Raw genomic sequence first — 13,868 nt, 5'->3', positions numbered from 1 at the left:
CAGACAGATCATGCAGATTGTGCTGTAAAGGACACCGGCGCTTCCACAAACCATTTGATGTGCACTTAATCTTTTTTTCACATTTTCTAAAACAAGTGCGCAATCAGCAACTCTAAAATTATACGGAGGGCCTGTGAGATTAACCTGCCTTGGTTGAACCACTTTGTAGTTGGATTCCCGAACTCTGTGATAGCGATTGCGTTTGTGTCTAAGCTCTCAGTGGTTGTGCACGAGCTTTAAAGTTATAGATTCGCACGTATATAGTCAAGATGTTACGGGCAAGGTTTTGTGACTCAGTCCTTGTTTTTCATTCCGGCGACAGATATTCCCAGGATTGATTCTTTCGGATATAAAGCCTGCCAAAAAGATGAAGTTCAAAACCGTTTGCTACTTACTGGTGCAGCTCATGCACTGCAGGAAGATGTTCAAGGCTGAGATTCCTTTCTCCAACGTCATGAACTGCGAGGATGGCGATAAGGTAAACACACTGGCTCCAGTTGACTTTTTCTGTGCTTGTTTGTGCTATGATTTGTTATGTAGAATTCCCCACATAAGCAAATGTTGTACTATTTAGTTTCATTCCTGGTGTTCTTTCATCACCCGTTGAAGCTTAATTTCAGTGCCCTCGATATATCAACGCTTACAGTTAAATATACAGGCTGTCATTTTGATCTGTTACCAACATCATTGTAAAGACAGAGAGACGAGCCTGGGCTGGAGCCAATTCCAGTCTCCAACTTGTTCTGCTATTGTACAGGATTTATTTCACTAAAACTTATACATTGTTCTGGTTCAGCAATCCTCACAATAAAATCCTGCCTACGTTTAGTATTTCCTTTCTGTCCGCTGTTGTTGCACACCGCAAATTGCTAAAAGAAATACAATACAATGTCAACAATGATATAAGATATAGCAGGGAATTCTGTTGTGATGGATTCAAAAAGAATTTGCTATTTAACTTGTCATCTAGCTCGTTCTCAGATCATGTGGCATATCGCATTTATTCTGTTGCCCACCTCTGGTCTGGTCATTTTACATAGGAACAAGCGCTATACAGAATAAAATATGGGTAAAAACTTGTTAGATCGTTAATTTTTAAGGCTAAAACAGGATCATGTCCTCATACCAGCCCCTTCCTCTTTCAAACATTAGGCTGATCTGCAGAAATGGACTTTGATTATGAACATCAGCATATTTACCTGTTTTGTCAACAATGTCTATAATCATACCTGATCTGCTCTCAGCGTTGTTTTTAATCCTTTTCAGAAGGAAATGTTTCTTTTTTGGTAGCCTGCCTAGCCCACGCAGAAGTGGGGATAAGGATTTTTATCTTCCCTGGGATTTAGTTTCCAAGTAAAACAAGCACACTAGCAAGACTTTGGGTGTTTTTTATATATATATATATATATATATATATATATATATATATATATATATATATATATATATATATATATATATTCTTCAGTCACATTTGTATCGATTATTTGTTAACTAAAGATAAGTAATCCTCTGATCTGAGGAATTATCCATCAAAGATTAGCCATCATCGAAATAAAGATGCAGCCCAAAGGCACTTCAACAAGAAGGCATGTTTAGACAAGTCTAAGCTTCAAAAAGGACATGTCCATGGGTGTGCGATAATCACACACCCATGGACATGGGGAAATTTATCTAAACTGCCGAGCAGCTATTTCAGACACACAGCACAATGCACATACTGAAACAAACCTCTTTACTGCAGCTGCCACCATCATACTGGAAGGTGCTAACATAATCAGTCTCAAGGCAGCACAGAAAGGCAATAAGGTGGATATATTATTGAGAATGGACTCTGGACTAAAAAAAAATAAAAAAAAAATAAAAAAGCAAATGGTCCAATCTGAACATCTTCACCATCTGTAGACGTTAAACTGTTCGTACAACTAATAATGTGATAAATTGTTAAATGATATGCACAAATCAAGTGTTATCTTGCTGATGTCCTGTTGTGATATGTTGTTATACAGCTGTTGTTCCTCTCTCTCTCTCTCTCTCTCTCTCTCTCTCTCTCTCTCTCTCTCTCTCTCTCTCTCTCTCTCTCTATATATATATATATATATATATATATATATATATATATATATATATATATATACAAACAAATTAACTGTCTAAAATTCATAGAACTTAAAATTAGCATTTTATGAGATGCTCACACCTGCAGGCCATTGTGAATATGACCTAAGCCAAGTGTGATGGAAAAAGTAATGACAGAAATGTAATGGGATAAGGGAAGAGAAAATGTATAAAGAAATATATATTTTTAATGACTGAAAAAAAAATTTAAAGAAAAAAAAGGAGCTTATGCAGGAAAACGAAGTGAAAGCAGGGAACTACAGTAAATAACTAAGCACGATAATTAAGGATGAACACTTAAATGTAAGACCAAAGGACAAGAACAATTTTGTAAGTATCCATGTCATGAACTCACAACATTTCCTCACCCAGTTCTATCCAACCCCAGCCTTATTGTGATGACGTGTACAGGTCACACTGCTCAGAAAGCATGCTCATTTACATGCTCCCCAACCTGTAGTTAAAGAACGAGCACATTGCCCTGTTCCTTCTTTGGCTTTGGTCCAATGCAAAGTGATTCGGAGCAAACGTCTAAGTGAGTTCTGCAGCCAGAAGACACTTAGACACAACAGGGTGCATTTAACGATACGCTTAAATATGAAGACCGTGTTCTAATTTGAAAGTATAATCAGCTGCTCTTGTTTGCTGTCGACTCTTACACAACGTTGTTCTTAATATGATAATATTAGAGTACTGGGTGGAATAAAGAGTCCAGCAGTGCATTTGTCAGTGCAGTTATGTATAAAGGATTTTTATTTTTTTATTTTTTGCTTCACACCAGCGGAGGGCCATGCGAACAGCTCCACAAAAGCTGAGGAACCGCTCCAATGCTAACCAGGCTAACCTGATCCAGAGCAGCCCCAGAACCAGGGTCAACCGCTACATTGGCCGGCTGATCGAAGCCCGCCAGACAGAGTCCGACACAGCAGACCTCAACTTCCTCACACTCATGTATAAGTGCTCTGAGCGCGAACAGAGGGTGAGACATTCAAGATACTACATAGACTGAGATTTTTTCTGGAGTGTTCTGGAGTGTACTAAAGACATTTTTACCTTTAAAACATAAAAACTTCAATTAAATTAAAATCAAAAAGTGAAAATACTTTCACAGTAATTTGGTGGACCGCTGCAGGTCCACCAGGTTCTGCGGCAGCTTTTTCCCCGCTGCCATCAGACTGTTGAACTCTAAACTGGATTCTGAATCACACATGCACAGAACTGAACTTTATGGCCATTTCACATCATTGTTTTGCACTGCCAACGTTTCTAAACATTTATAATTAATTTCAAAGTACACAACTGAACGATTACTGTGTTTTTGCACCATAATTATTTTGCACTGCCAACATTGGACTTTTCAAATTAATGCCTTTTTTGCACTATAAACATGGTGGAACATTCTTCTGCACACTTTTTGAAAAAACGTTTTTTCTTCTGCATTGTACATTCCTATCACTGCTACACTTTATATTGTAATGTTATTTTAATTCAATTGCAATCTCATTACATTGTCGTAAGCTGTAGGCAACATAATTTAATTTTGTATGCACTCTGTACATACAAAGTGACAATAAAGTTGGTCTAAGTCTAAATCTACGATCCTAAGCTAGGTTCTTTTTAACATCACAACAAATGTTTTTCTTTCGATCTGTAAGACTTTGGCCTTCAATCCTGTCCGGTCTTTCACTTTAGTACCACCAGGTTCCTGATGAGTACTTCACCAGCGCGGTTGTTGTCTCTCTGATCCTAGCGGCCTTGTTTGGAATCATTTACCTTCTCATCATACCACAGTATGTACACTAGATCACATTCCCTCTTCCTATGAGATTTCACTGAACTCGTTTATGTGTCATTAACTTCTCTTGTTTATCTGTGTTTTTTTTCTTTTGTCAAATTCAGGGGCACGGTTGTACTTGTCCTCCTCGTCTTCTGCATCTGTTTCCTTGTAGCTTGTATTATGTACCTGCATATCACTAGAGTTCAGGTAAACACAGATCCTGTTTTAGTCTTTATCCTCACCAGAATAAATTACTTTTTGCTCACTTCTTACTAATACAACAATTTTCCTATTTTAGCATGAGTTTATAAAGCTGGCAAGTTAAAGCCTCTAAATTTATTTAGGCTGCCTTGCAAAAGCATTCATACCTCAGTTAATTTCATTATGATTCTGTGTTATAGACCAACACAAAGTTATGTGCAGTATACAAATGTAAGGAAAAGGATGTGTGCTTTTCTAAATTGAAAGTTGGGCATACGCTTAAGTTTTCAGCAGCCTTTAATTCGAGCAACAAATTGCCTTAAGTCAGTTAACTAGTAAATTGCAACCAACTTCTGTTTTGATTTAAGCTTAGTGAAAATATTTTGGGTTTATGAAGGCCACGGAGATCTGGTAGAGAACATTGGTGAACAAAAAGCATCATGAGGATCAAGAACCTCTCCAGACAGATCAGGCCTAATGTTTTGGAGATGTTTTTGGAGATGCAGCGATAGGTTAGAACACCAATCCAAAGCTTTGAACATCCAAAAATGGAAGGTGTATGGCACAACGGCAAACCTACTAAGATACGACCATCAACCTAAGCTGATAAGCTGAATATTGATCAGAAAGTCAGCCAGGAGGACCATGGTAGATGTGGGGGAGCTGCAGAGATCCACACCTCTGCTGGGGGAATATACAGACAGGAGAACTGCTGACTGTGCACATTACAAATTTGGCCTTTAAGGAAAAGTGGCAAGAAGGAAACCACTGTTAAAAGAAATCACCATTCATAGGTTCCCACAATCCATGTAGTGAACGCAGCAAGCATGCGAAAGAAGGTATTCTGGTGAGACAAGCATAAAACTAAGCATTTCGAATACACTCAAAACATGAGCAAAATCTTAATATTTTAGCGACAATGGTGTAGTTCAGATTAAACATATTAATTTGTTAGAATGGCCCTGTCAAAGACCAGACTTAAATCTAATTTCAAACGTTAAAGAAACTTGATCTTCAAAGAAGCTCTACACCCAATCTGGCTGAGTCTGAAAAAAATTTATGGAGGGGGGGGGGGGGGGGGGGGCAATAGAGAAGGGTCAGCCTCTAGATGTGCAAGGCAAGTAGAGTCAAACCCCAAAACCCCTACTGCTATAAATTCTGCAAAAAGTGGCAAAATATTGAATATAGGGAGCAGAATAGGGAGCAGAATGCCACACTTTTCAGATTTTTGCTCATTAAAAGGTTTTGAATAAACAATACCATTTGTGTTGGTCTATCACATAAAAAAAAAACAATATCATATTTTAAAGTGTGTGGATCAAACATGATAAATGTAAAAAAAAAAAAAAAAAAAAAAAAAAAAGAAAATCAAGTGGAATGAATACTGTAACAAAAAACACTGTATGAAGTTTAATGCCCCCCCCCTTCTTTTATAATGTTCATATTTAGCCAAGTTTTTGCACTTTCTAACTGTTTTAGAATATGTTCTGCCATTTTATCAGTATTTATCTTCATGAACATTTATGACAGTCTAAATGTCTCTGGTGATGACTGAACCTCTTCCTCTTCTTTGTGTCATTTAGTGTTTTCCAGGGTGCCTGACCATTCAGATTCGAACCGCTCTCTGTATTCTTATAGTGCTTTTAATCTATGCTGTGGCCCAAGCCTGTGTTGTAAGTCTCAAATACAACATTCAAAATGCAACATTTGATATCTGCTTTATTCTTCTGTGTTGAATTGTTAAACAGCTTGCATTCTAAGCTCTAAGTTGCAGTCCACTAGATATTTCCTCCCGTAAAGTGCAGACTGTGTTGACAGTGAATGCGGTATATCTTGTAGATATTCACTCACTTGTATAATCATATTTGCCTTTCACAGGTGGGCTGTATGCCCTGGATGTGGAGAAGTGCCAATACTAACAGCTCCATCGTCATCATCGATGTGGACAGTGGAACCAACCACACCATGGTGGAGCTGCCCTGTGACGGGGCCCGCTACGCCTTTCTCTCTTGCGTAGTGGGCACCCTCACCTTGGCGCTTTTCCTGCGCGTCTCCTGGTTGCCAAAGATGGCGCTGATGCTCCTTTTGGGGGTTCTGTACATCACTGTGCTGGAGCTCAGCGGCTTTCGCAAGACTGCAGGGTGAGGTTCGCAGGGTGCCATCCACCCAACAGACACCAACATCTAAAATAGAAAAAGTGATCTGAGTTCTAGACTTGCACCCAAGCCCCATTTAAGTCTCAAAAACAAAGAATTCAGACTTACTCTTGATTTCAGATACATGCATATGCAGTTGTATTCAATATATTATAATATTATCAAAAAGTCAATTTGTTTTAGTAACTCGGTTAACTAAGGCAAACATTATATAGAATAATTACTCACAGGCTGATTATAAAAGCCCTTATTTCTGATAATAGTAATGATTTAATTAATTTTTTTTGCTTACACATAATGAAAACACACCATTTAAGTTTAGAATATCACACCAAACTGATAAAGATACAATTTTTAATACAGAAATGTGGTCTTATTGAAAAGTATGTTTAGTACTTGCGTAAAGGTTGTTATTTTTAAAAGGTACTTTTAATCTGGCACATGAGCCTCATTGTACCCCATATTTGAATTTAGTGAGTATGACTGTAAATCTCCAAGGTATAGACAGTAAACAGAAATATTTTTACAATCAGTATCCCAAAAAGAAACAGGCTGAAGCACCCGGCTTGTTGATGCACATTCCATAACAACTCAGAATAAACAAGAACCTCATCATTAGAAAGAAAAAGAAATATCACAATTATAAAACTAACTTACAATCCTTAAATATGTTACATTTAGTCAGCTAGCAACATAAGCATTTATCATTTTGCATTTTAACATTTTTTTTGAACCATGACAGAGAGGTACACAGTTTCAATTAATCATTAAGGTTGTTCCACACCCAAAACTGAAACGCGTCGTTTATTTATAATTGATATTAGTTCTTACTGTACATGTTTCAAAAATGAGCTATCCTCTTAAGTTATATTGTCCTTTTTCTTAAGAAAAATTCTGAATACAAATACGTTTATGTACTTATTCACTACTCGAAAAAAGCACTCCCAGTATAAAATATCCAAAAATCTGGAAAGTGAAGTATTCTACAAATAATTCATTAGTTGGTTCTTGATATCCAATATATTATTCTTATAGCTCTTTTCTGAATTTTGATTATTGGGTCAAGGTTAGTTTCAAATGTATTTCCCCATAGTTCAGTGCACAGTATGATAGCTAAGATAATACAGTATATGCATTATACAGCACAACAATTGATTTGAATCATTTTAGTTCGATGTATTCTATGTTTGGTTTTGAACAAAGTTAATGATCTATGACCACTCCAAAAATTTTGGCCCGTTTACTATTACTTAACTTAGAGCCAAGCTCTAAAGACTCTGGATCTGATTTAGGCTGTTGCTCTTAGACTTGAATTTCATTAACAATCTTTCTAAAATGTAATTTTTAATAAATAGTAAAAGATAGAAACATCATTTATCTATTAAATTAGGCCAAAGGACTGAGAGCAGAGTTTTAATTGTTAACGTACAGCTTTGCAGTCTTGCAGCCAAAATGGATAGCATACATTTGATGAGAAAACGTTTTTCAGATTTGGAAATCAACTTGTAGAATTTTTTTTTACATTTTCCCTCATAAACATCATTCCAACAATGCCTGTGGAGCTCAATTCAGAAATGATGTGCCTGGAGTTGTGTGGGTCATTCCATCATCACGTCGCTTTAAATGCTAAGTGGTATCTTCTTTTTTTGTTAGTTTTGTTTGTTCTATTCAGGAAGTGAACAGATAAACAAGAGTTGGACGAGCATTTACAGTCCGTGTGCTGTGATGTATGTGTGTAGAGGAGTTGTTGCTTGTCTTCAGCCCACACGCTCTTTCATTTTCCACCCTTTGAAGCAGCACACATGCTTATTAGTTCCAAATCAGAAGCCTGAAAGGACAATGTGGGTTGGATGATGGGAGCACGTTAGCGCAGAGTGGAGGGGCTTGGACGGTATGATTGGAGCTCACATCAGAAACCTGCCTCAGAAAATTCTGCTTCATATCTGGGATGAGCATTTTTTTTAGGGCAATCCTTATTGTTGATATGCATCGTCTATTAACCAAAATATCTGGTTGACAAATATGAGTAATTTTTAGATGTAAACCAAATTAATCTTGACGTATGATCTCTCTCTCTTAGCGCTGTGGTGGGTCCAGTCAACCCTCATGTGTTGTTTTCTTTGTGGTCTGGTCTATTGCTGACTTCTGTGTTGGTCTCTTCCACAGTGGGCGGTCCTTCCACATCCGGGGCTACGAGCCCATCCTGTCTCTTTTGCTCTTTGTCAGTGCCCTGGCCCTCCACTCCAGGCAACTTGACCTCAAGCTGCGCTTGGACTTCCTTTGGGCTGTGCAGGTCTGGAAGAGTCTACTGACGTGTCTGAGCGAGTGTGAAAGGCTGTGGATGTTGTGAGGCATAAATCTTAAAATTGTATTGAAAGTCTAAATATAAGTGCAGGATTTCTGCCTTTTCAGATTTATTGTGTTGGGTGATGTGTGGGGGGTGTAATGCTGTTGGCTGCTACCAGTTGGTTCTTTGGCAAAAACAAGAGTAAGAAGACTGGATTGGCCATATTTCACTTGGATTCATTTATACTTGGAGCCATTTGTACCGCATACTGCGTCATTAAAGTATAAGTATTAAATGTAAAACTTAAAATTGTTTTTGACCTTTTTGTTTAACTAGCTGCCGTGCGATTTTGGGCCTGATCTGAGAAGGGTTTTTACTGACCCCATGTGGTGAAAATGTGAAACAGACTCTGGCATGCCATTCACTGTTTCCTTTGGTGTCTGCTGCCAGGCAGAGGAGGAACGAGATGGGATGGAGAAGGTGAAGTTGGACAACAGGAGAATCCTCTTCAACCTACTGCCTGCCCACGTGGCTCAGCACTTCTTAATGTCAAACCCCAGAAACATGGTGAGCCATGCTAATAAACAAGCATGCAGGCAGACTGACCAACAGGTAGATGAAAAGGGAGGAAACCAAAAACAATCTATGAAGATGCAAAGGGGCCAACTTTTTTTTTTCTTTTACGGTGTTCTGTGTTTTTCATCAGGATCTGTACTATCAGTCCTACGCCCAAGTCGGTGTCCTGTTTGCCTCCATTCCGAACTTCAATGATTTCTACATTGAACTGGATGGCAACAATATGGGAGTGGAGTGCCTGAGGCTGCTGAATGAAATCATTGCTGACTTTGATGAGGTCTATTTCTCATCTTGTGTTTTACTCAAATCTTTGTCGCTTGGTTGTAGTTTGCTTTCGGATATTTATGGTTTCATTCTTTGTCTTGCAGCTCATGGACAAGGAGTGCTACAAAGACATTGAGAAAATCAAAACTATTGGCAGTACATACATGGCAGCGGTGGGGCTCGTCCCCACCGTTGGCACCAAGGTAGCTCTTTATCTTACGTTTTTTTTTTTTTTTTTTTTATATGATTGTTTCTTATAAACTTTAAGGGATTGTTCAAGCTTTAAATATAAAACTTCCCTGGAGACAGTTCCCTTACCTGTAGGGGTGGAGGTCACATTGTAGGAAATTTGTAGAAAAGGGTAGAAATCCCATGGAGAAATGAAAGACTCACAGTTAATCATGTTTTGGAGAGAAGGGGGTAATGTGTGTGTGTGTGTGTGTGTGTGTGTGTGTGTGTGTGTGTGTGTGTGTGTGTGTGTGTGTGTGTGTGTGTGTGTGTGTGTATGTGGGGTGGGGGTTAGCTGATTAATTTTAGCTAAAAACATATGCCTCAAACCGAAGATCCTTATACCCATTGGAAGCAATTGTAAATTAGCAAATATTAAGTGACTACACTTCCACAAGAGACCATTGTGGCTGTTTTAAGCTCGTTTCCCAGCTAAACAGCATCTGTGTTGCTTCATCAAATTATGTTGGCAAACGCTGCAGGCCTTATCCTTATCCCGAAGGATCATTTCAAGACTCGGGGAAAGCACAGGGACGGACACATTTTGATGCTGTTGCACAAATAATGGCCTGACGCAGCATCCAAAAAGTTTATTCCGCTCCTGGCAAACTCAAGGCAGGTTGTCGCAGCTGATTTGTCGGATTGACTCGACCGCTGTCATCCAACAGGGTAATTTAGTTTTGTAACAGAGACGTTTTGTTTGAAATAGGAAAATAGTGAAAGGCTAAACAAAGGCTTCTTGTGAAAATGTAGACAGTTAATGTATGCTAATATTTCACCGTATCTTTACAGCCCATTTTATGTTATTTACATTTTTATTTGTAAAATCTATGAAAACAAGGATCCATCAAATTAGCTATTGTCCATCCATCACCATATGGCATCTTTCTACTGCAAGTAATGGATCTCTGTATAGAAACTCACTTTAAATGAGAATATCAGGGGCACGTTTGTCTGTGGATCCTGACCACTTCCCTGTTCTACAGGCAAAAAAATCGGTTTATGACCATCTGAGCACAATCGCAGACTACGCCATAGAAATGTTTGATGTGTTGGACGAAATCAACTACCAGTCGTACAACGAATTTGTCCTCAGAGTGGGTGAGTGGGCCTGCAAATTGGATCAAAATGTGAGTGGGAACTGTTGATCTAAACCAAGGTAATTCTGGTAAAATTCTCTTGCTCACCTGGACAGGTATCAACGTCGGTCCGGTAGTTGCAGGGGTGATCGGAGCGCGACGGCCGCAGTATGACATCTGGGGCAACACGGTGAACGTGGCCAGTCGGATGGACAGTACCGGTGTACCAGGAAAAATCCAGGTAGGCAAGACACTAACGTTTACAACTCGTCCCTCATTTTGAGGATGGGTTTTCGGCTGTACGTTTGCAAAATAAGGCACGTGCAAGTTGTATGTCAAATGCACACCCATGTCACAAAATAATAAATTTCTAAATAAAAGTAAAGCACACTCTCAGAAGTATTTCTGCTTTATTTTAAGTACTTATATTTGTGTTTCTGGCTGAAAATAAAATGTATTATGAGTGTTGATTGTGAAAAAAAATAAAAACTGGTTTGGAAACATTAAAGCTCGATGTTGTTGTTTTTCCTCCAGGTGACCGAGGAGGTTTATCGTATGCTGAATTGCAACTACGACTTGGTCTGCCGTGGCAAAGTCAGTGTAAAAGGTAAAGGTGAAATGCTTACATACTTTCTGGAAGGCAAAGTGCAGGGCATCGGCACTGCAACCACGTCGTCAGTGATGCGTTCCACCAGCCTGGCACGCCGTATCCATTCCTGTGGCAAGACGAGCGTGCCGACCCATCTGGGCAGCGTCTCCTCCGCCGCCAGCCTGGCCGCTCAGGCCAGCATGGGTGGCAACCTTCAGACAAGCACTGCCAACATCAGCAACAGCCAAGCGGCATGCCTCCCCTCGCCCTGCATGCCTAGGCTGGGCGAGGTGGAAGACAAGAAGGACGCAGAGGTGACAGAGATCCAAATCGAGGCCGTGGCAGCTATTGCGGACGTAGCAGTGTAGGTGGGGCGGCGGGGGCGATTCAAACGCGGCAGGAGAACCTGGAGGAGTCAGGGCTGCCCAGGAGTTCCTCGCACATCCTGAGACGCTGGCACAACGCTGGATGCTTTTCGGTCGGGACACAAACTTCCTGAGGAATTAAAAGCTAAAACTGACAATCACACTTGCTTTCAGAGATTTTCTTAACTGTGTGGCTGTTTTCAGAGTTGAGATGTAAAGGGAAGAAAGATGCACCCAGCATCTCAATTCTCTCTGAACATCGCTATAACAGATGATTACATTTGTGGTGTTCTCGAGGTTCCTGTGCAGGTATATCCAGGTAACATGTGCAACCTTGTTTTATATGAAGTGTATATTTCCATGTACAAGGAATATGTATATTGATACCCTGAAAAAAAAGACTGATCATGCATTTGCTTTTGCACTGTCTTTCTGATTATGCCAAGGATATATTGCATTATTTACAGACAAAAAAAAAACAGTTTATTTATATTTTGGTGTATGAAGGCATGCATGTTAATAATTATAAGTGTGTGTATGCATGTGTGTTCAGTTTTGAATTGTAACAAAACAGCACAAAATCCTTTTTTATATTCACCTCTCATCAGATGAAGTTGGCTTTTTAGGAATTGTGACAGTTTGTGCATGACTTTTTAAAAGTTGAGAGCCATAAGTAATGATACTCTTCTCGAGAGGAAAAAACCAAAGGAATGATTTTGAGTTTTACAAATTCCACTGAAGGGTGATCTTGCACTTGTTACTTTTAGAGATTCTTAACCGATTTCAAAAGTGTCTTGTCTTGACATCACCCTGATTCACAGAGTCTAAAGAAAGTGCTATTTGCATACAAACAGTGTATCTGTTTTGATGGTTGGTATGCACTAAAAGAGCTAAAAGGAGCGGAAAAGGTTTGTTGAATGTTGAACGCGTGCTGCTACAGAAACTAGTTCATGCCAAAATTAGATGGTTCTCTAAATAACACCACACAACACCAATAAGTTCCTGCATTTGAGGCACACATGAACATACGGTACCTTAGGATGTATCCACACCCCTTGAAAGTTTCCACGTTTTGTCCCACTGCAAACACACACCTTGATGGATTTGAATGGAATTTTACATGAGAGACTAACTCAAAATAGAGCATAATTGTGAAGTGAGGGGACCATGATACAAGGATTTCCTTTTCTAAATCAAAATAGAGTGAGGTTCCTTTGTAGTTAGCGCCCTGAGTCAATACTTTGTAGAGCCTCCTTTTTGGTATGTCTCAACCAGCTTTATCTAGACTGGAATGTTTGCCCATTCTCTTTGCAAAAAAAAAAACAAAAAAAACTGTCAGATTGAATGCAAAGCAACAAATTGTATATTGGATTTAGGTCTGGACTTTGACTGGGCCACTTTGACACATGAATATGCTTTTATTTTGAGCCATGTCAGCTCTGTCTGTATGATTAGGTTTGTTTTCCTGATGGGAAGTAAACCACCATCCTAGTCTGCTGCAGTTTCTAGGAGGACATCTTCCAGTATTGTCCTGTAATTTAGGTCCACTCATTTTTCTTCTTCTATCAGACCAGTCCTCCTGTCCCTGCTGAAGAAAGGATCCCACAGCATGAGAATGCATCATCTTGGTTAAGGCATGTTCAGGACCTCAGTTTAGTGCCTCACACGGGTTTTTATATCGAGGCCAAGAGTTTATTGGTGGTCTCTTCAGAGCACCTTCTTCCACTTGTTGACTGTGTCCCTTATGTTGCTTGTGAGAACCTTTAAATGGGCCTACCTATGGTCTTCTTTCAACAATGGCTTTCTTCTTATTACTCCTCACCAACGGTATCTCCAGTGGATCTCTGCTGCTCGTCAAGATTTACCATGGGCCTCTTGGCTTCTTCTGTGAACAATTATCTGCTTGCACAGCTTATATATATATATATATATATATATATATATATATATATATATATATATATATATAACAATCTAACACACCTTTAAATGCATACGTTTTCCTTGGTCTCCATGTTGCTGTTTGCCCACTAATGCTCTCTAACAAACTCCTGAGGCATTCCACATGACAAAATGGGAAAATCCAAGGGGTAAGGCTACTTTTGCAAGGCACTGTGGACTAATTGGATAAGGATGGCATTCATCCATAAAGAAGGGAGCACTTAAATGGTAATAGGTACACCACTTCCATAAATGCATGACCTTTAAGTGTTTTAAATGCTCCGTCT

The 13,868-nt window shown here is 39.2% G+C and overlaps 1 protein-coding gene across 4 annotated transcripts in view; it reads left to right on the top strand.

Moving 5' to 3' along the window:
• The window catches only part of LOC105935238 (adenylate cyclase type 1), a 57,216-nt gene extending 44,245 nt beyond the window's left edge, over positions 1–12,971 (top strand). The window contains exons 8-20 of one of the 4 annotated variants that reach the window (XM_036138229.1): positions 323–478; positions 2,900–3,097; positions 3,811–3,908; positions 4,018–4,102; positions 5,680–5,769; positions 5,975–6,237; positions 8,419–8,545; positions 8,990–9,106; positions 9,246–9,392; positions 9,484–9,582; positions 10,594–10,708; positions 10,803–10,927; positions 11,221–12,971. In XM_036138229.1, the coding sequence (XP_035994122.1) occupies positions 323–478; positions 2,900–3,097; positions 3,811–3,908; positions 4,018–4,102; positions 5,680–5,769; positions 5,975–6,237; positions 8,419–8,545; positions 8,990–9,106; positions 9,246–9,392; positions 9,484–9,582; positions 10,594–10,708; positions 10,803–10,927; positions 11,221–11,643 (2,043 nt within the window). In that variant the 3' untranslated portion in view covers positions 11,644–12,971. Of the gene's footprint in view, positions 1–322; positions 479–2,899; positions 3,098–3,810; positions 3,909–4,017; positions 4,103–5,679; positions 5,770–5,974; positions 6,238–8,418; positions 8,599–8,989; positions 9,152–9,245; positions 9,393–9,483; positions 9,583–10,593; positions 10,709–10,802; positions 10,928–11,220 lie in introns of those variants that run through there. The other 3 variants (XM_036138228.1, XR_004931227.1, XM_036138230.1) reach the window with 3 other exon arrangements.
• Positions 12,972–13,868: the final 897 nt, after the last annotated feature.

This window comes from Fundulus heteroclitus, chromosome 6 (genome assembly GCF_011125445.2).
Source record: "Fundulus heteroclitus isolate FHET01 chromosome 6, MU-UCD_Fhet_4.1, whole genome shotgun sequence".
In the NCBI taxonomy this organism is placed as follows: Eukaryota; Metazoa; Chordata; class Actinopteri; order Cyprinodontiformes; family Fundulidae; genus Fundulus; species Fundulus heteroclitus.
This window is presented reverse-complemented; position numbering and strand designations above follow the sequence as displayed.